Source organism: Tasmannia lanceolata, unplaced genomic scaffold (genome assembly GCF_043159265.1).
Source record: "Tasmannia lanceolata isolate RefF3 unplaced genomic scaffold, GAP_Taslan_0.1 ptg000002l, whole genome shotgun sequence".
NCBI lineage: Eukaryota > Viridiplantae > Streptophyta > Magnoliopsida > Canellales > Winteraceae > Tasmannia > Tasmannia lanceolata.
The window spans coordinates 43,201,844-43,224,949 of NW_027518679.1; the positions used below are offsets into that span (position 1 = coordinate 43,201,844).

At 42.1% G+C, this 23,106-nt stretch overlaps 1 protein-coding gene across 2 annotated transcripts in view; it reads right to left on the reverse strand.

The window, feature by feature from the left end:
* Nucleotides 1–21: 21 nt before the first annotated feature.
* Nucleotides 22–23,106, reverse strand: part of LOC143873899 (protein TONNEAU 1a-like) — a 34,605-nt gene continuing 11,520 nt past the window's right edge. The window contains exons 2-8 of one of the 2 annotated variants that reach the window (XM_077376847.1): nt 16,950–17,082; nt 13,160–13,248; nt 12,909–13,031; nt 1,992–2,125; nt 1,856–1,881; nt 1,616–1,772; nt 22–371 (exon numbers count right to left, since the gene is read on the reverse strand). In XM_077376847.1, coding sequence (XP_077232962.1) covers nt 344–371; nt 1,616–1,772; nt 1,856–1,881; nt 1,992–2,125; nt 12,909–13,031; nt 13,160–13,248; nt 16,950–17,082 — 690 coding nt within the window. In that variant the 3' untranslated portion in view covers nt 22–343. The remainder of the gene's footprint in view (nt 372–1,615; nt 1,773–1,855; nt 1,882–1,991; nt 2,126–12,908; nt 13,032–13,159; nt 13,249–16,949; nt 17,083–23,106) is intronic. The other variant, XM_077376846.1, reaches the window with a different exon arrangement.

Here is a 23,106-nt window from a genome sequence, read left to right on the forward strand (position 1 = left end):
ACTCAGCATCTAGGACTGCCATTATCAAAACAAGGGAGTGCAAATATCATTTTCCATCTACAGTAACTTTGGATGATGGGACCCACAAATGAACAACACATCAGGGTCACAAATAAGAGATTAACAGTGTTCCCTGTCCAACACAGTGTTGTCCTAGATCACCCAAACACTTGTATAGCAGAAAGAAAAGGTCCATAACACAATCTTAAATACCAGTTTTTACACATCTTGATTCTCATAAGCAGTTAAAATGGAAGAAAAAAGAGGAGGAAAAACAGAAGGAAAATACAAGTACAGGTGTGCAAATACCACTAGCGATGATCCACCTTGCCGTCTTCCTCTGTTATTCCGTCTCCAACATGCCTGCAGCACTTTCATAAAATAAAGAGAGCCATACAATGCATTTACTTGTTTGAAAAAAAGAAAAAAGAAAAGGAAATCTTCGTTAGAAATGCGTTACAGAAGCAAAAAGCTAGAAAATGCCCAGGGTCAGTTTGGTTGCGCGGCATAGACTCGGAGAATACTAGAATAAGTAGTCATCAGGGAGGAGACAAGCATTGGATTTGCCTGGAACTTACCTCGGAGAATAGTGGTAAGTAGTGTTTGGTTGTCAACCACGTAGAGTAGTGGTGGGGGGTATCATTTACCAATATAGAGAAAGGGGTGGGGGAGATAAAGAGGAAAAAAACATCATTCCCAAGAAATCCAAGCAAAATTCCATCTTTTCTGTGGTTTTGGGCTAGGACATTACAGGTAAGGGACAAGGGTGACACATAAGCAGACATGCAATGATGAACCACGAGACATCCCTGGGAGTCTCCATGGATTTCAATGCAATATTGGCAACTAAACAAGGAGTTTTGCTAATGTGACACCCAAATGCCAAGCAAAATCCCTAAGACATCCCAGCTTTTGTGCAACCAAACACAAGGTAAGTGTCCGTTTGGATGCACATAATATAGAAGGAAAGGAATATTTTCTTTACTTTCTTTTTCTATTGATTTGAGAGGAAAGTCAAACAGTACAAAAAGGGCTTGCATTTTGAAAATTTACAGTCGACAAGGACTGCCATGTGAATGGCAAATTGCAACCAAACCCAGTTAGGAAAAGGAAAATGTGTACTTATACTTTGATTATCCCACTTTTGGGTGCATCCAAACAGACTGGTTTGGCATCCGTGAGACAGACTGGTTTGGCATCCGTGAGAGTTTTTTCCATGGAATATTGGTTTATCAAATAAAGGCAGAGGGGCACGGAAGGTTAGAGATGAAAAGAATTGAGAGGAGGGCATGAGGGAGGAAAGAGTGAGATGCGTGGCTGAAAAAATACGGAAAAGAAATTTTATTTTTCTGCCACTTCGCAGCATCTCCTCAGTCATGCCCTCTCAGTTCTTTCTGTCTCCAACCTCTCCCTACGCCTCTCTCAACACTTGGTAAGTTAATATTCCATGAATAAAAAATTCAGGTTGCCAAACATGGCCTAAGATTCTGGGTTCAAATCCACAGGGTTAGCAGAATATGATATTTTTTTCTTTTATTAGGTGCTAAAGCATGATATGTTTCCTCTCCAGAAATGCCCTACTCATTGATTGAAAAAGTTAACAACCAAAAAATACCTCCAAGATGTGGTTAGATTTTGTGCTTTTCTGTCCAACTGGATGTTTTCGAGGGCATTTGAAGCTCGAAGTAAATCCCCCGAAAGTTCATCACTATCATATCTCCAACTATACTCATCCTTCCTATAACCAGGTATGGACGAGGCCATTCTCCTATCTGAAATGGTGGAAGCTTTTTAGAGAAGAAAAATAACTTGGAAGCAGATAACTAAATGCACTAATATTCAATTCGTCACTTACCAGATGCCTGAGAAACAGGAACAGACCTAGATATCCACAGACGAAAATTTATGAACAAAGGAGGGTGAAAAGAGGAAAAATAATAACATCAAGTCCATGAATGATATTTACAATGCTATGAATGCTCCTCAGCTACCTTCCTAATGGAGGTATGCCTCCAGCAACAGATGATGATGAAGGTCTATGGATGTTTCTAGACTCCGCATTGGATAAAGACTCGGCATAGGGAGTGACTATTCTCCTTCCAGTCCCCCTTGTTTGAGACAAGTTCTGTAAAAGAGGTTTTGCAATTAAGCACAAACGTATAAATCATGTGAAATACTAGTCTCCAATAATTCAAACTAAATTCTGCAATTTGAGTCATTAACAGTGGCGCTATACATGTAAATACATGAAACTCATGTTTATTACGTGTTTCCAAAGGTATGGGAGGCATACACCGTGAGGCAGGTGCATCCAAACAGCGCAACATATGGAGAAAAATCAACAACTCTGTAAAGGCGGAAGCACTTGGGCCTAAGGAATCTGAATGCGCAAGGCATATGTCTTTCACTCAAGTGTATGCCTTTAAGGCTTTAATGAAAGACATACGCCTTATAGGTATTAAACCAATAAGGCATTAAACCAATGTTTTGAAAATCAGACATTGAATCTTAAATCATAATGGGAGTGTTATGCCTGCAGCCTCAACCATTTTGCTGGAAATGTACTTGAAGAATGTCTGGGTTTAAGGAGTACGGACGGAGAAAGGAGGATCAGGCGGGGGGCCGAAACGAGAACAAATTGCCCCACCCTGTTCTTCCGGGTGATTGGATATGTAACGGATGTGCGTATCACAACTTCCGAAAACGTAATGAATGTAGACGGTGTGCCGGAGGGAAGACTTATTCGTCGAAGCACACGAATATTACGGCAAAAAAAGGGGCTAACGAGCGTCGCAGTAGGCACCTCAAAGAGTCTCTCCGGGAAGAAATCATTCCGGATGATGTCGTTGTGGTGGAGGAGAACGAGAAATCTTCTGTCACGATAGATGTATCCGGAGATCGGGTTGAAGCACGAATCGATTTGCTTAGACTATGTCTTATCGGCAAAGTTAAGAAAACGGAGTGGGAGATTAGGGAAATCTGGAGATGGGCAATGTGGTTCTGGGACCTGCCTGGCCTTGCAGAACCTTTTATACTTAGCAAAAATGAAATTATGTTTGCTTTCGCTTCGGTAGAGCAAGCGGAGCGCATCTTTCAAAGGGGTGCAAATGGCCATGGGGAATATCTTCTTTCCTTGAGCCCTTGGCATCCGGGGTTCAAGACGGGTGCTAAATCAATATGGATTCGCTTCTTTGGCATCCCGCTGCATGCCTGGAGTGTGTCCACGGTGGAAGCCCTTGGAAGCATTTTCGGCACGGTAATATAGGTAGACTTGGAAGGAGATTGCCCCCAAAGCTTGGAGTATGCAAAGGCTATGGTCTTCACATCGGAATGGGGCTTTCTACGCTGTAGTCAGGTTGAAGGTGAACGATCGTTTTTATTCAATCGGCGTTGCCGGGGAGTATGGAGAGGAGACTAAACTAACCACAAGTCCGGCTAATCCAAATCGGTGTACCTATCCTTTTGAGGTCCCACGAGAAGATGGGCCGACGGTTGGTAGGAAAGCCAGCACCGGAAATCGTCGGTTTTCGGAAGTGCCCAGGTCGAAGACAATGGAGCCTGAGAACTTTAATTTCCTAAGATCAAACGGTCAAAATTCTTTGGATTGTAATCGGACAATGGATAAATCAACACTAAATGAGAAAGGAAAAGGTCCCATGGGGGTGGCTGAGATGAAACAATCTGGATCGTCATTTTCAAAATTAACGATTCCGCGGGAATCGATGGGCACTGTCACACGAAAACACATGTCCTTTTCTAATGCAACCGCTAAAAGCGTGGCCTTGCAGAATAATAAAGAGACTGACGATCCGCCGTTTGATATTTGCACTGGGGTGAACTTTCAAAGTAAGGTGTACGTGCCAGCTTTAAAATCGACGAACCTTTGCATGAAAGAGCTGGAGGCCACATCAAATATCATATCATCTCATGAGATTGACCGAGATATTGGGGGAGGAAACTATAAAAAAGGCAAAAGGGTATGGGAGACTGGAAATTCATCCAAATCACACGATATCCACGGGAACCATTTATCAATTATCGTTGTTGATAAGCCATCGGGCGACACATCAGCACATGGGATGCCAGATGGTTCATCAACCGATGCATGTGTGGGCTACGTGGGCTCTTTACGTACGGCCTCAAAGGCGGTCAATGGGAATATGACTTGTGGTCAAGATGAGCCTTATCATCGAAGGAATGGTTTTCCTCTCAACAGAAAAAATAAAATTCGAAGAGTATTCCTCCCTAAGAACAAACCTCGTCATTTGCCTGCTGAAAAAATGACACGATCTGGTGTTTCCAATGGTGGCCTCAACCCTGAGATCCTTGCGGCTTATGAAGGAATGTTGAAATTGCTTTGGTCCAAAGCTGTGGACTTGACTTGCTCTATAAGGAATGAACATCTGGGTCCGATTGACAACTCTCTGAAGGTGGTGGAGGGCCTCACGAACAATCATCCGAATAGGGATAATATTGTTGAGGATTCTAGGGATCCAAATTTGGGGTTGATCAACCTGAATGGCGATCTCACGCTCGGATTGAAGAAACAGAACGATGTGGGGGCGGTTCCGACCCATTTCTCCATACCCAGTGAAGAAGACTCGACTTCCTTTAATGGGGAGTGTGTTAAGGTGCCTGGTGTGACAATTGGAGATGAGGAACAAATGGGACCGGAGGTTGGGATACAGGCCGGAGCTTCGGGGGGCGGGCGTAGATCAGCTGTTACCAAAAGAATCCGAAGACACTCTGGAAATGGAATTGAACAGCAAATTAGAGTCCTGTTTAAATCGCAGCCAAAATGAAGTTGATTCACTGGAGACAAATGAAAGTGAGGAAGACTTTGCCGCAATGACTTCAATGGGTGATGATATGGGCATTTTGTATAAGGAGGATGTGGAAGGCACAAGGAGAATGTTTATGGAGATGGAAGGTAGGGATCGTAAGGGGCGAAAAAATCCGAACAAATCTGGTAAAGGTAAAAAGGAAATCAGGGCTCTGCAACAGGTTAGAGCCAAAGGATTCTTTGGGCGTAATTATCGTTGTTCCAGATGAAAATTCTCTTCTGGAATATCAGGGGGTTGGGGACGGATAGAAAGAAACTGGCTGCGAAGGAGATTTGTAGAAGACGACAACCAAACATCTTTGTAATTATAGAATCAAAATTAAGTGGGGTGGGGAAGAACATAATAAATGGGATTTGGGGAAATGTCAACCGTCAGTGGTGCGTAAAAGATGCAACTGGATCGGCAGAGGGGATTATTGTCATATGGAAAGAATCTCAATTCAGAATGGTGCGGCAATCAATCAAGGAGTTTTCAACATCACTGATTTTTTCCTCTCTTTCTAATGATAATGAATGGATGTTCACGGCGGTGTATGGACCTGTAAGGGCTAGGAATCGGCATGCTTTCTAGCCGGAATTAAGGTCCATCCGGGACGAATGGCGGAGGGACTGGATTTTGAGAGGGGATTTCAACACGATTAGGTACACACACGAAAAGAACAGAATGGGGCGTATTACTCAGAGTATGCGGTGTTTTTCAGATTTGATCAATTACTGTGAGCTGATTGATCTACCCTTGGAGGGAGCCAAATTCACGTGGACGAATAATCAAGAAAGATTAGTCCAATCTCGGATTGATCGAATCCTCATATCCAAGGAATGGGACGAATCCTATTGGAACATTTATCAAAGAGCATTACCACGGCCGATATCCGATCATAACCCCTTAATGTTCGAGCTCGGTGAAATTGCGGGTGGTCCTTACCCGTTCAGGATGGATATGTCTCTCTGTGAAAATCCAGAGTTTGACGGAAAGGTGAATGATTGGTGGTTATCGGCTCAGATTGAAGGCTGGGCGGGTTTTGTTCTCTGTCAAAAACTAAAGGAAGTCAAAGGCAAGATCAAAACTTGGGGGCAGCTGCGGAACACTGATTGAAGCATTCTTGCAAGGAAGAAGTGTTATCTGGTTTGGAGGATCTAGAAAGAAAAGAATCGAATCCACTGGGGGAGGCCGATCGCCAGTTGAGGGTCAACTTAATGTTGGAATACGAAGAATTGATTCGTAGGGAGGAAATTAAATGGCGGCTGAAATCCCGCGCCTTATGGCTTGATGCAGGGGACAAGAATACACAATTTTTTCATAAATTGGCAAATTCAAGGAGGCGAACTAATACGATCAATTGTTTACTAATAAATGGTGGGTTAGTGGAAGACAAGGATCGTATAAAAAACTGTATCCTTGATTACTATAAGAGATTATATACCTCGGCATATGTGTGGAGGCCTCGTTTGGGGGGTCTGTCTTTCAACAGAATCGATGAAGAAAGGCAGTGCTGGCTGGAAAGGATATTCTCGGTTGAAGAAATTGAGGCTGCATTGCACGCTTTAAAAAAGGATACGGCACCTGGACCGGATGGCTTTCCAATGGCATTTTATATTCGCTACTGGGATTTGATAAAAGAGGAGGTATGTCGCTTCTGCAATGAATTTTACGAAAATGGAATCCTTAACAAAGGAATAAATACCACTTTCATTACGCTTATTCCTAAGCGGGAGGGTGCAATTGAACTTAAAGACTTTCGGCCGATTAGTTTAGTTCACAGTCTCTATAAACTCTTGGCGAAGACTTTGGCTATGAGATTTTGCAAGGTTATGGATATAGTGATATCCAAGTTTCAGAGGGCCTTTGTGAACAAGAGGCAAATACTTGATGGGGTGCTTATTGCTAACGAAGTTCTTGACTCTATGAAGAGGAATGGGGAGAGTGGTATCATTGCAAGCGTGGATCTTGAGAAAGCTTATGATCATGTTGACTGGGGAATGTTGGATTTCGTATTGGAGAAGATGGGTTTTGGGGAGAAATGGAGAAAATGGATGCGGTCTTGTGTTTCTACTGCCTCTTTTTCAATACTTATAAACGGATCCCCTCATGGGTTCTTCAATAGTACTCGAGGTCTCCGACAAGGTGACCCCTTATCACCCTATCTATTCATTGTTGTCGTGGAAGCTCTCAGCAAACTGTTATCTTTGGCGGAAAGCAAGGGTCTTCTCAGGGGCTTGACGGCTAGCAAGAATTATTCACCCATAAATCACCTACAGTTTGCGGATGACACCTTAGTCTTAATCAAGGATGGGGTATTTTATGCGGCAAATTTAAAGAGGTTGTTTCGCTGGTTCGAAATGGCATCTGGACTTAAAATTAGTTTCTTAAAAAGTACAATAGCGGGCATCAATTTGGAGGAGGAGTCCATTGGGACTCATGCTCGCATCCTTGGTTGCGGGGTGAGTTAATTTCCTATCACTTATCTTGGGTTACCGCTGGGTTTTGGCATTCCTAAAATCGGACTGTGGAATGTAGTCATTGAAAGAATTGAAAGAAAATTAGCCACCTGGAAAAAGAAGTTCTTATCTCTCGGGGGTCGAATTACTCTAATTAAAGCCGCCCTTGCCAACATGCCGGTGTATTATATGTCTTTATTTAAAATACCGGCCAAAGTGGCTAACCGCATTGAAAAGATTCAAAGAGATTTTTTATGGGAAGGGAGAGAGGGCGAATCGAAAAAGCTCAAACACTTATTATCTTAGCGAACGGTTTGCAAACCAAAGAATTGTGGTGGGCTTGGTATTGGAAGAATCCGCTTGCGCAACAAAGCTCTATTGGGGAAATGGCTATGGAGGTTTGGGGTTGAGAAGGATGTTCTATGGCATAATACTGTCGCAAGGAAATATGGGCGGGGTTGGGGGGATTGGGAATGTGGAACACCGTCAAACATGAATGGTTCCGGTGTGTGGCGTTCTATTCACTCTACACGGGAGCTTTTTAAACCATTTGTAAGATTTAGACCGGGCAAGGGCAACGAAACTCGATTTTGGATTGATCTATGGATAGGAGACTCTCCTCTATCTGTAGCTTTTCCAGATATATTCAGAGTGGTCCTAAAAAGGGAAGCAACAATTTCAAATTATGTTATCCGTGGTGAAGACGGAGGGGTTTCTTTTTGGGATATCAGGTTTCGGCAGAATTTAAAGGATGAGGAGAACGAGTCTTTCACATTTCTCCTCAATCTTTTAACTAACACCTATCTATCCCCTACTTTATCGGACAAGTGGATATGGACACCTGATTCTGAAGGGGGCTTTACTGTAAAAAGTTTTTTCCTGAAATTAACAATGGGAGATAGATGGGACAGCAAATGGAAACGCTTATGGCTACCCTATATACCCCCGAGGATAGCGGCTTTTGCTTTGTTGGTTGCGTACAGATGTATTAATACTTGTGAAAGGCTTCAAAGGAGGAGTGTTCGGTTGGCAAGCAGATGTGCTCTATGTTGTAATAGCACTAAATCAATTGACCATCTGCTGTTGTTATGCCCTTACTCCTACGAGGTATGGATGGGGATTCTCAGATTCTTCGGAATGTGTTGGGTGCTCCCAAATAACATTTCAGAGTTGCTCATGAACTGGACGGGAGCTTTTCATGGCTGCTTGGGGCAGAAGATGTGGAACGCTATTCCGTTAGCAATAATATGGTTTTTATGGATAGAACGTAACAACAGAATTTTCAATGAACGGATCAAGGCTCCTAGATTTTTATGCCTCTTCATTATTATCGCAATTCTCACATGGGCAAGCTATAAAGGGGGCGTACCATATTCAATATCACATATATTGCGGAATGGATTCACAGTCATGACAGAAAAGCGGGGTGTAAAGGCCATCAAGCCGATTTGGTTACCACCGCCTGAGGGCACTCTTAAACTCAATTTTGATGGAAGCTCAATGGGAAATCTAGGACCTGCGGGGTTTGGGGGAGCAATTCGTGACTTTAATGGAACCACCATTATGACATTTTCTGGACAGGCTGGTGCATGTGATGCGAACGAGGCGGAAGCTAGAGCATTATTATTCGGGCTTCATTGGTTTAGGAATCATAATTTGGGGCCCTTAATCGTGGAAGGTGATTCAACCAACGTCATTGCATGGGCGAGGAATCAAGGTCCTGGCCCTTGGCGGCTTGCAAACGAGATTGATGAGATACGAGATCTCATGGGTATCATACGTCCGTTGATAACGCATCGAAGGCGTACAGCTAACACTCTGGCCGATCGTTTAGCGAAGGAGGGAGTGGGATTATCGGTTCCGAATGTTGTATTTAATGCTCCGGGAGCGAATCTCTTGTAATCTGTATTACACAGGGACATCTTGTCCCTTCTTCGTGTAATTTCCTTCCGGGAATAAAATAAAATGTTATCTTTAAAAAATAAAAAATAAAAAATAAAAAATAGGAGTGTTCACGTGTAAAGGTGTGAAGTGTCAACAGATCCACTTCGGATTGAATCCATCTACATCTTGGTCACGATCCATTCAAATCCCTTAATTGGTCGGATCGAATCCAGAGTGCTATTCGGATCCCACTTCCATGTCTCGGTCACGACCATTTCAAATCAGATTGTCCATCAGAGTGTCCTAGTAGGTCCTACTTACATTATAACCAGTTAAAATTCTCAAAAGAGGGGGAGGCTGAGTGCCAATGGCAAGGCAGCACAATAGGTTCAATGGTTAGAGAAGGAAGAGAATAGGGTGAGTCGAGACTCGAGAGCGATGAATAGCAAAATACCGAAAAATAGGAATTGTTTAAAAAACATATGGCTTATTATTACTAAAATTCCTCTGAAATAATACGTAATTATAAAAAATGGAGCGTATATTCATAAAATCGTATAATAAAAACAGATTCAGGACTGTCCCACGGGTTATAGTTAGTTGCTTCTTTTTTTTTTAAATTGACAATTTTATTGATACTATGGAAATTACATTGGGGACCAGCGGTCCCAACTTGCAATACATAGAATCAATTAAGGATGGCCAAGAGGATGCTCCTAGACCAGTTAAAAACAAAGGAGAAAATCTACTAATTCATCCGCTACAGTGAGGACCACCCATCCATGCACTGTCCTCCTATCGAGTCTTCATCATTCCCCCAAAACTCCATAGCACTGCCCCAAGGCGTCCATCCGACTGAATCCAACAAAAAGTGCCAAACTTGGAGGCTTCTCATGCAAGGCTTTCCTCAAAACAGACTTGTCATCACCATTTATATAGTCATTTAGTTTGGTGATCTATACAAGCCATCAAAGCCCGAAGAGACTCAGTCATGCTAAGCTGAATCTGGGTCTCTAGCAGATATACAACCCCAAAAAACGGGATTAGGACTTCCAAAGGGTCGTTGATCGCCAAAACATCCTCCACCATACGTCTACCCATCGCCTTAATGTGGAAACGTTTTTGGCTCCCTTCAATACAAAATCCGATTCCCAAGATCCCAGTGAAGTCCCAGAACAAAATAGAGAGGGAGAGCTGACTACTTAGTTATAGTTAGTTGTTTGGATCCGATCGGAAATGATTTTGGATCCTATGATAGGAATCCAAAATGTGTCCATGGATCCAGGTAATGTGTCTAGATCCCGTGCGTTTATGTTCGGATTCGAATGGTCCATTGGACTGTCTGGGTCCATTGACACCCCCTATTCATGCGACAATGACAAAGGCTCCAACTCAACAAGGAAGAAGATGACAATATGGATACTCATTCTCATTATGGAGATGATAGTTTGACAAACACCTTTGACAACATGAGCATGGGTGGAAGCATTCGAGTGGAGTTTGTGTTGGGTGTTCCACTAGTTATGGCCCGTAGTTTATGGACTTGCATCTTCTGAGAGTAGGTGGGGGTTTTCTGCTTCATATGGGAACGGTTATGGCTATGGGTACCCATACAACATGAACACATAAACCTACAGTCATGGTTATAGAATGCCATATAGATCATATGCACATGCTCATGGGGAAGGTTCATCTTCATAAGAGGCAGCACAACCAGCGCCCGGCGCACAAGGCATGCACATGTTTAGAATTGCTTATGCAGGTTGACCAATATTTCTTCGATTATTATGTCCAAGAGTACTAGAGGTTATTGTGGGTAGAATGTCGTGGCAGAAGTACTAGTTGTTCGAGAACCAAATTTGTTAGGAGAAGGCCCATCATGACAGAGATAGAGATGATGGATTTGAGCCGACCTATAACTCTATGCGATATGGACATAGGATTAAGGTCCTAGGGGGATGGGTGGTCATTGTAAACACATTATATTATACTTGCTTATGGAATTAATATATGGAGTGGTTTCTTATATTTATGTGATTGTATACATTTTGAGTTTAGAATGAATCTTATTGTTCCAAACATGCACGACAATGCATGCCACTAGGTATTCGATGTTGTTATACTATTATGGATGGTTGTGTGATAGTTTCAAAGTGTGTATTTGTGCTTATTCTAGCATATCCCGACGTTTCATTTAAATTTCAATCATTTCCACATGTTTCCATATATTTCAATGATTTTGCAATATTTCTACTGAAATATGTGACTGAAACCGAGATGTTTTCGCTTCCATGGCAACCAACAAGCATGCTGGAACAGAAGTTTAAAAACTTGTTAGTAATGCATCTCTGTCCATTGATTACTATGAACATTTCTGGAAGAGGAGATTGAAGGTATGTTGAACCACAACATAGATCCTTCCAAAACCAAGTATCGTTTAGAAATTGATCCTTATGTTAGCCTCTGATATTTCCTTATAGTCCTTCCAAGTGCCTTGCAATATAGCCAGTGACTTGATAAGAAGACTTTTCAAGGACCATTCAACATCTTTCCTTGTGCTTGGTGCTTTTGCATTCATTTAAGTAAATCATTCAAACATCCTTCACAGTTCATCCTTCAAATGAGAAACATGTAATCACAAATGTTATCCCCAGATGAAAAAAAACCCTAAACATGCTCATATATGTCATTCTTGAATGGTAATTATGACAACAACAAATGGTAAAGACATTACTCATCTAAGGATAATTATAATCTTAATAAAGCATTCCCCATTTTTCAAATCTTGGAGGACTTGCTTTTTCTTTGATGCACCCTTTACTTAATGTTCTCACAAAAAATATATCACTATTTTACATGTCTTGCATTTTTCTTTGATGTTCCCTTTACTTGATATTCTCACAAAAAAAAGGAACATTTTACAACCTTCAGAAGGCATCCCTCACCTAAAAGGTTACAAGCCCGGACTTTTATAACCCCACCCTCACCATGCTAATTGAGCAAAAATCCTCATTGCCCACTACACTTTTGAACTTCGATGTCGACATTTTCCAACCAGATAATCAAACAGATTTCCTTCGGCAAGGAAAAGAATGGGACCAAAATGGAATCAGTGTCGAACACTCTGCTGACAAAGGGGTTGCCTCCTTATGGTTCTTTTACGTAATCCATAGCAAATAGTGGAAAAGAATGCATGAACGTACACATGCAGCAGTCTTGAATTTTTTTTTTCTTTTGACAGGTAAGCAAACATTGAACTCCGATCTCAAACATCATACACTAGCATGTGGTCAATAGTCATCACCCCTAGGGAAAAGACTAAACATCAATAAGATACAATATCACTACAGAAAATCTCAACAAGGTAAAGTGCCACGTTATTGTATTAAAAAAAGGGTAGCATATAATTTATATAAGCAGTGAGCTTACTTATTTTCAATCAAAATTATATAATATATTATTTATTTTCAATCAAAATCATATGCCAAGATTATTACACCAGTAACAGAAGACTCAGAATCAACCAATGCTAGAGAATCTGCCCCAATTTGATATGCATTCAGAAATCACCTAAAATAGTTGGCAGAAAGAAACTGAAATATGGCTTCCAAAAGTTCCCAGATTTCACAAAAGCATTCTAGTCAAGATAAACTACTCAAACAATCTCTACAAAGTTCTTCATCATGGTGTTGAAACCCAATAATGACAGACATATCTAATGAGAAGGGAGTTAGTACCAAACCTCATATTTTAAATATCCTTCAAGAACATTCAAAAGCAAAGGACCACTTTCCCCATTCTTATTCAAATCGTACCCATTTTTGCTACTAAAATCTCTCAGTTCAGCTTTCCAGAAGTCTTTTTGCTGTCATGGAAACCAAAGTCTCAAATAAAGAAAAAGGACTGCATAATCTTAGAATAGTTTAAATCCCAAAAAGTTCTACTGAATTAAGCAACAATATGTGAAATTAGTAGAAAGCATTACATGATTACCAAATTACACTCTGGCAGATAAACTTTTTGGGTGTGGCTTAGCTGGGCCCAGTCCAAGTATTCACATATCAATGCTGTCAGTAACCTTCCTGCATGCAATACATGGGAATGTAACTAAAGAATTATATGTTAGGAAAAGCAATCAAATATTAGCTAGGTCACATAATTTGCATTTATTTTCAACTACAAAGACTTTTTTTTTTTTAGTGTCAGATTCAACAACAAAGACATACATATATTGAAAAGAAGTTTCTAAATATTGAAAATCTATTTAATAAACATATGTAGAAAACATTCACCTATATAGACATTGTTAGAAGTGCTCAAAGCTTATGTTTAGAGTATCATCTCCCTACCTCCCTCTCGCCCTCACGCACACACGATTGAGACTTGAGATTCACATATGAAATCCTTTTTCTAATGCTCCCATACAAAATCCATTTGCTCTCCTTTCTCTATGTTTTACATATTCATCATATTCTAGCTAGATTATCGATGTGATCCATCAGTCGTAGACTTGATTTTAGTTAGTTTTTTTCAATGAGAAACTTGTTTAGTTCTTTTATTTGGGATATATTTCTATGTTTAGTTTAAAAAAATTATCCTAGATGTCGGGATGTCTACATCAACATATGGCCCGCCTTTCTCACCTTTTTCCCAAGCCCAAACATCACTAATACAAACTTACTATTTTTAGTAAATGCAGACTTGCTATTTATAGCAAGTGTAGATTTACTATTTTAGAAAGTGCAGACTTACAATTTTTAGTAAGAACGAACCTAAAGGAGGAAGTCCTAGAGGGAGGATTTTGACGTTTTGAAGAAAGCTAAAAGAGCTCCCAACCGCAAGGTATTCTCCCCTTCTCCCTCTTCTCTCTCTTTTCACTCATCTCAGTTGGATTTATAAACCATTTCCCATTTCCCCCTTCTGTCTCCTCATTGATCTTATTTCTCCCTTTTTTTATCGTAATCTTTCTTGGATCTTGATCCCCTTTTCTTTTTTTCCTGATCTTGATCTTGAACTCCCTTCCTGATCTAGATCTTGACTTGATCTCTTTCCTTCTTGACATCTTTCTTGTTCTTGCTTCACTATTCTTCTCTCTTTATCTTGGATGAGATCAGCCTTTCTCTTCCTCACTTTATCTCTCTTTCCTCTCTCGGACACATCCCGCAGCAGATGATCAAGGCTAGACATCCAGCACATCATTCTCATGTACAGAACACCTTCAATTTTATTATTAAAAGCCTACATATATTTATTTACCCCTTCGGACCGTTCCAACAGTTCTTATATCCTTCTGTTACCCAAATCGACCCTAGCCTTGTTGCCCACAACCCCTACCTTACTTATATCGTCATACCCCCCTACACCCCCCCGGCGTGGGGTGGGTGGGGGGGGGGATGGGGATATCTCGTAAGCCATAATAGTTGGATTTCAGAGATCTGATTATTGGCACATATTTACAGTTGATGTTTGATTTTCTTTTTCTTTTTTTATTTCATTTGTTGAGACTTGTGGTATGGAACATGGTATGGATTAATTAATTTTTATGAATGATTGAAATTTCCACCCTAGAATTTCTTTAAAAATCTTTTGCTGATTTTCATTATGCCAATTTGAGAATGTATGTTGCTGATTTTTTTTAATTAGAACTCATTTTATGCTCCTAAATTCTCTGAAAGTCACCTGCGAACCCTATGTTTGCAATAATTGGTCTCAGAGCCTAAGGTATGCATTAATTGGTAGCACAGCTCAGATCCTATATAGAGTGTCTTCATTTTTAGCCCCCCAAGAATTCGATAAAAATTCTGATAAGAGTCCCCTTTAGTTATAGGTCCTAGGTAGCTCGTCTAGCGCGCACAAATTATTCAGTTAAATTTTCATTCTAGTCTAGATTAGTCAATCTTGACCAAGGGCATCTTGAGGTCGTAGGATTTGTCCTAGGTCATTTAGGTGGCTTCTCTTCCATTTCAAATTATCCACTTTCAACCATGTCTTACAAAGTCAATGCTCTGCATCACGGGCAAGAATGAGTCAAGGCTCGAGGGGCATGGCAACAAAGCACTGAGGCTATAACAGATCATCATTTAGGCATGCTAGCTGAGATTAAAGTTACCCTTAATCGCATCAACAAACATCTTGGGCTTAAGGCTCCCGGGGATGTCATGACTCCTAGGAATACATGCCCAGCCTAACCACATTTACAAGACAATGCAAGACGAAAGGACATAGACAAAGTCCCTTTTATCTCAACCAGCACAGGTCATAGGTCATGTGTCCGATTGTTTGAACCCCACTCTTCCTCCTAAGAGCTATGCCACGAGACCACCTCTAGGTGAGATGAACACTAGTTTAGTCGTTTGAACCCCACACTTCCTCCTAAGAGCTATGCCATGAGACCACCTCTAGGTGAGATGAACACGCGCCATGTACTTCTAAGACCCAAACCACACACTGAAAATGATACCTTCAAATGTTTCAAGTGTGATGAATCAAGTCACCGATTGCTCTTCCTCTCTGGTGTACTATCTGGGATCGTCTTGATCCTCCTCTTTTCAATAATATTATCATTACCATTCAAAAAAAAAAGTCACTAATTGCCCATGTAGGACATTCGATCATCAAACTAACCAATCAAAATCAGTAGATGATGAGGATAGAATTGACCATGAAGTTCTCCACATGAAAGAAAGAAATGAGCAACCGGTGAGGACAAGTACGATAAAACCAAAATTGATAAGGATCATGTGAGGACAGTTTGTGAGACCCAAAAAGGGATGAGTCAGCCCATTCACAATCAAACTCCCAACATTGTCATGTATTTCCCTATAGTCAGGACTGCAATGAGATTTGAGTCCATCGTTGTTATTGTTGATGGGTTCTCCGATGTGACTCATTTTATGTCAATGTGTATGGCTATGTTCTCCGATGTATGTCATTTCTGGAGATTTTTTTTAATGGCAGTTCATATCATTAAAATAGACAGAGATGGTCAAATACAAAGAAAGAAAAGAGGAGAAACCACAGCAAGAAACAAAATAGTGATTATATTTCAATTTGACAGCATAGACTACACCCGATCAGATAAATAGACGGAAATTATCAGTCGCAGGCTCACAGCTTACAGCATTTATGGAAATGCTTTGCTAGTGAGGAATATCATCGATTGAAATTCCTTTTATCCATGATAGAGTTTACATACTATAGTTCCATGACCCATCCCTTTGATACCATTTGTGGCCTCCCAATTCGACAACTCCGAGACTATACCTTAATGTTCTGCCCTGGGGAAGGCATTGTCGAGGCCGACGCCATCGTCCGTTGTATCGAAGAGATACATCGACAGGTACTAAAGAGCTTGTGACTGAGTATTGAGGGGAACAACATGCCATTAATCAGCTTCAGAGAGAGTGCTTCTATAGCCTGGGGAACCCTATCGGTGACATTCCCTCGATACTGCTGATTCGTGATTTGAGCCTTTCATTATCAAAACCTAGAGATTTGCTAGAGTTTACTATCATCAATTCGTCACCTTTTCGAATTTACGCTATGGACAGTCGACGGAGATCCGTCATAGATTTCACTAAAGATACCTCATTCATTGGCGAGGGTATTGTTTGCTCAAGTGTTCGTGGTAGGATACAATACTGTTACGGCGACTTCACGAGGACATGATACATAATGTTGTAGACTTCTACTCAGAGGAGTCAAGTTCTTCCCGCGTGAGGCATCAGCAAAGATTACCAATAAAGTAATGTCTTAAGAGAAAGAAAAAATCATTAGGAGAAACCTGATGGAGAGGCATGCAGTTGCCTAGCACGATCGTTGCAGCTACCAAGTAAAGCAGGAGGCACACCATCCTCATTCTCAATTGCTCGATCCTCATCTTCAATAGCCTCAAACACACTTGCTCTAAGCTCAGCCTAAAAAAGAAAGTACATAACAGCATAAGAAGTGGGTGCAAACATAATTCATCAATGAAGAAGCATGCATATAAATAAAAAAGGAAACTTAAGTGACCACGATACCAATTCAAGAACCTGAATTAGAAAAGTGCCATCAATATGAAAAAGCCACTTAACTTCTTCCAAAAGGAAAGAGGTAAAACGAGTACAAAACTTGGGTAAGATGAACACCTGAGGGCAAATAATAGAGATGCTTACAGCACAAGATTTTTATCAGTATAATCTACAATAATCAATAATTACGAGGCAAGCTGATATAAAATGATACTTTGCAATCAGCATCAGTGACCTGAGTCTCTCTTAATGACATACCTCACTACAGAGAGCCAAGTTCAAAGGCTCCTGCATACACCAGCATAGGGAGAACAATAGGACGGACAAAAGCAAACATCAACTCCAGTGACCAAAGTTTTTAATTTCAGTTTGGGTTTCGGGGAAACGGAAACATTTCAGTTTCGGTGGAAATTTCGGCGGAAATCTTGTAAAATCACATAAACGTACCGAAACATGTGCAAATGATGATATTTTAAGATTAAAATTTGGGAAATGCTAGAATATGTACAAATACATATTTAGAAACCATCACATAAGCAAGGAAGCCATCCATAATGGCTTAATTGCATCAAACATCATAATGGCTTAATCACATTAAACACCTAATGACATGCGTTGTGGCACATGTCTGGAACCGTAAAGTTAATAAAGAAGTATTATGTAATGAAGTATAAGAAGATACAATGACCAGTAATCCCTCTATGGACCCCAATGAATATTAAAGTCAACAATGTTTGCAAGCGCGGGATTTTTTTTTTTTGTTTTGAGAAAAATAGCTTTATACGATGTAAATCATAACATTTTTCCATTTTTTGTGGGTCCGACCATTTCGGTCTAATTTTGGGAATCTCGGTTGAATTTCGGCCGGAAATAATGAAGTGGAAGGAATTCATTGAGATTTCATTTCGGTGGGATGGAAGCAGAATCATTTCGATCGTTTTGGAAAAAATTTGGAGAAATTTTAAACCATGCCAGTGAGTACTGGAATACAATATGCAGATATTACTGTTGAGGATTGGTGGTTGATCTCCTCCAGAATCACATATACAACCAATAATAGCAAATGCTTACAGGATGAACAAAATGAAACGCAATACACTCAAGACTTTTGCAAAATGTCAACAGTAAAAAAATGAAATTCACATTTCAAAATAAAATTCATCAGAGTGGTGAGCCATGTCTCCATGTCATCCATGTGCTTGGAGCAGAGGATAAAAATGTTGAATAGATAACTAGAAGAACACCGACCACAATAACTGTACGTTCTATTTTCTCCACACTAGACAAAAAAGAATAACAATGACAATAAGTTTTATTGCCTTTATTTAAGCTTAAAAGTTAACGGCTGAAACTACATCAAACCACATAATACCTAGAGAACAAGATTCCTAGTGATCTTTTTAATTACTTCTAATTGAAATCCAAATTTATTTAATTTAAAGAAATACATAGATACAAGACGGTATAAAACTCCAAAAAGTACATATGCAAGGCCAAGTTCACAAAGAGCTAGAATAGACTCCATAAGCAGTCCTTTTTATTAATTTCAGCTGCCTCTTCAAAAAGACTCCATAAGTAGCTATTATTGAGTAGCACAGATACTTATTCCCATTGAGTTACCTTTAACCTACTACATCCCGGGCTGCAGTCATATTCGGCTCTTCATCAGCCTCTTCCTAAAATTAGGGGTGCAACTCGGGTCGGGTTCAACCCGAATTTGGGTTGGGTCGGGTTGAAGAAAACTCGGGTTGGGTCGGGTTGCGGGTCGGGAATGTGTAACCAACTGGAATTCGGGTTGGGGTCTCGGACAACCCGACCCGACCCAACCCAAAACCCGAATTGTCTTTGTTGAATACCCAAATATTTTTGAATATGCATTGAAAATAATGGAACATTATCTCTTTTCCTCAAAAGTAGACAATTGTTATCACTTATGGCACTTTTCTGACAGCCATTACTTCTCTTCCCATTTTTAACTTCTCCCAATGCCAAAAAATAAAGTAGCTTTTCCTCTCTTGCTACACGTGTCGAACAATGTAAGAAAGTTACTTTTTTTAATTACTTTTATCTTTATAACCTCTTTTCCAAAAAGACATTTACTCCTCATTTATATCCTCTTTACCATCGTGTCTTCTTTCCTAAGTAACCCTAAGAGCTCTCACATTTCAGTAGCGTGAACGCCTCCTCTGTCCAGAACACGGCAAAATCCCATCGCAAGCCTTCTGCAGATTCTTTCGACCGACGATCAAATGAAGAGGAAGATGAAGAAAAAGAAGAAAAAATAAGAATAAATCAGAGATAAACCTTTCCTTGAAGTTATTTCTTTCCCCCCTCTTGTGTTTTCCATTCTTGCTTCTCTCTCCTTGTGTGTAGAGGATGAGGTTTTTTCTTTGAGTTTTATTGCTTAAAATACGATGAAACTGGAACCCGATGTGCAACCAGCTGCAGTTTTCCACCCAAAAGGAGAAGGTGAGTTTCTTCTCCCCTCTGAAATCGGGTTGGGTCGGGTTGAACTCAGCCGAGTTGGAAATCGGGTTGGGTTGGAAAATGGGTTCCCCGGGTTGGGTCGGGTTAGCCTCAACCTGACCCAACCCGACCCGAGTTGCACCCCTACCTATAATAGTCCAACTCCAAGAAGCACATATATTCATCTTCATGAGGCACATAATATAAATGTTCAAGTAACTTGGGAAATCCAAAGTAAAATCCCTCAAGTGGAACAACAAGTACTCTAAAAAAATTATGAAGAAAAAGTGTCTGGAATGATGCAGAGTTAGCATAAAGCTTAAAAAGGTTTCCCAATTTCAAAAAAGACAAAAAAACAAGAAAAAACACTTTCTGCTGCAACCTTTCAAAGGTAGCATGAGTAGCAAATTTTTCTATCATCCCCCCAACCAAACAAAAGAAAAAAAATGAACTGACGCAACTTGTTTAAAACATTGGAAATGATGCATACATATCTGTTAGACCAAAAATCGGTAACAGGTACAGCAGTGGCGTAAGAACTGAGAGCGAGTGACGAGGGAGGTTGAGTATGAGTCCTGTGGTGAGTGCTTAGTTCTGCACAAGGCAAACGAGGTCAGAAGACCAGACCGGATTTTACTCCGGACAGGTCCTTCGACACTCAAGTCAGTATGAGCAAGAGTGAAGGGAAATGTCAGAGTTTTTAGGGAGAAGAGGGTTTTTAGCATTACCCCTTAGTCTGAGCTTTAGTCCCCTATTTATAGGGAAGATCTGTTGAGGTGTCCTGGACAGGTGTCCAGGACAGGTGGTGGTCTGTGAGAGGCTGGATCTCACCTACTCTGGGACAGGTGGCAGCCCGTGAGAGGCTGGATCTCACCTACTCTGGGACAGGTGGCAGCCTGTGAGAGGCTGGATCTCACCTACTCTGGGACAGGTGGCAGCCTGTGAGAGGCTGGATCTCACCTACTCTGGGACAGGTGGCAGCCTGTGAGAGGCTGGATCTCACCTACTCTGGGACAGGTGGCAGCCTGTGAGAGGCTGGATCTCACCTACTCTGGGACAGGTGGCAGCCTGTGAGAGGCTGGATCTCACCTACTCTGGGACAGGTGGCAGCCTGTAAGAGGCTGGTGTTTTCACACCCCATCAGTTGCCCCCCAGTTTTCCAAGTCATGGAGGGACTTGGGAAAGTGTAGTCGGTTGTTTTTCTGGATGGGCGGACGCTGTTCGGAGGTGAAATGGAGAGCCTGGAGTTCGCAGTCCGGAGCTCGCAGCTCGGAGATCGCAGTCCGCAGTTCGGAGTACGGCTTCAACCGGACTGGCTCTTGACGCTTTTCAGAATGCGCCGTATCCAGTCCGGAGGTCGCAGTACGGAGATCGCAGTCCGCAGTTCGGAGTACGGCTTCAACCGGACTGGCTCTTGACGCTTTTCAGAATGCGCCGTATCCAGTCCGCAGTCCGCAGTACGGAGATCGCAGTCCGCAGTTCGGAGTACGGCTTCAACCGGACTGGCTCTTGACGCTTTTCAGAATGCGCCGTATCCAGTCCGGAGGTCGCAGTATGGAGATCGCAGTCCGCAGTTCGGAGTACGGCTTCAACCGGACTGGCTCTTGACGCTTTTCAGAATGCGCCGTATCCTGTTCGGTTTTTACCGGACTGTTTTTTGTCGTCTTGCGGCCAGTTCGGTGCGGACCGGACTGATTTTTGTCGTTTTGTGAGAACGCGTTATATCCAGTACGGTTTTTTCCGGACTGAGTTTTGTCGTCTTGCGGCCAGTTCGGTGCGGACCGGACTGATTTTTGTCGTTTTGTGAGAACGCGTTATATCCAGTACGTTTTTTTCCGGACTGAGTTTTGTCGTCTTGCGGCCAGTTCGGTGCGGACCGGACTGATTTTTGTCGTTTTGTGAGAACGCGTTATATCCAGTACGGTTTTTTCCGGACTGAATGCGGAGTGCGGAGTGCGGAGTGCGGAGATCCATTCTTAGGACGTGAATGTTTACGCGCGTGCTTGATCGTATTGATGGTGGGAGAATGTGTCCGTCATAAATAGGGGACACGTGGCGCAATCCGGATGACCTCGAGATGCGTGCATCGCATTTATTGCCCCACCGCCTCTTAAAAACTATATAAGGAGGTTTACCCCCCTTCACTTTTTACTTTTTACTTTTCATCTTTTTCCTCTTCTTGCTCTGGGAGTTTCCACTTCTCAGTTCGCAGCTCGCAGTCCACAGATCGCAGATCGCAGTTTGAAGCCCGTAGCTCGCAGTCGCGTTCCAAGATCTTTACGAGCTCCACTCACCGGTATTCCTCTCAGCCCTTCCTTTTACTATGTCTGGTAGTACTTCCAATTCCGAGTCCGGTACGGGGTCCTCCACTAGCAGTAGTTCGGAGTTTAGGATGCCTCAGGAGCCTGTAGTGGCTAGGGCGTCTGATAGGATAGACCTTGTAGATAGTGACGACGGAGGGGATAGGGATGAAGTGTTCTTAGATCTGAATGCCACTCCACCCTTGACTGGCAGTCTCCCGCGAGCAGAAGGGAGTGTTGAGAGCGACGTTGCTGAAGCGTCCACAACATTCCTTCCTGGCCGGGCGGTGGAGGTGATCGCTAGAGCGCGGATGGATGCCGATCCAAAATACAACTTGCGAGCTCTAGTCGAGGAGAACTACCTCACCAGGTCTATGCTGGGAGATATTAGGGATAAATACTGTGTGCCCCCGAGATTTGAACTGAGGGCAGCTATAGAGGGAGACAGAGCCTGCAACGAGAGCCAGGACCTCTGTATTTATGAGGAGTCACTGAGGGCAGGACTCCGATTTCCGTTGCACCCCTTTTTCTCAGCGGTGCTACGATACTACGGACTAGCCCCGGCCCAGGTAGCTCCGAACTCATGGAGATTATTAGTTGGATTTTTATACCTCGTCCACGGTCGGTTAGAGAGGAGCGTGACTTTGTCACTGTTCCGTGCTTGTGCACACCTGAAGAAGCATAAAGAAGGGGGCTGGATCTACATTAGCCAGCGCCCTGAACGGAAGATAATCACTGGCATTCCTTCGTCGATTCACTCGTGGAAGAATAGATTCTTCTATGTTGTGGATCAGGAGGCCAGTGAGCCCTGGCCCGTCCCTCTAGTGTGGGACACTCCAGATACCTCAAAACTGAGTCGAAAGCCGCTCCTCGAAGGTGAGGACATGATAACATTCGCCTTGATGCGGAAGGAGATCGAGCAATCGGGCCTCATCCGTTGTAAGGAGTTTTCTGAAGAGGCGATTCTGGTCGGGCTGGGCGTGAGTGCCGCGACTCCAGAACGTATGTAGCTAGACTTGTCTATGCAATCTGTTTATTTTTTATATACTTGCTTCTGACCGTTGGCTGCTCATTTGTCTTGCAGAGATGAAGAAACAATCAACCGTCGAGAAAATCAGGCAGGGAGCTCACCCGCGGGCACAAGAAGGTGCTCAACAGGCGC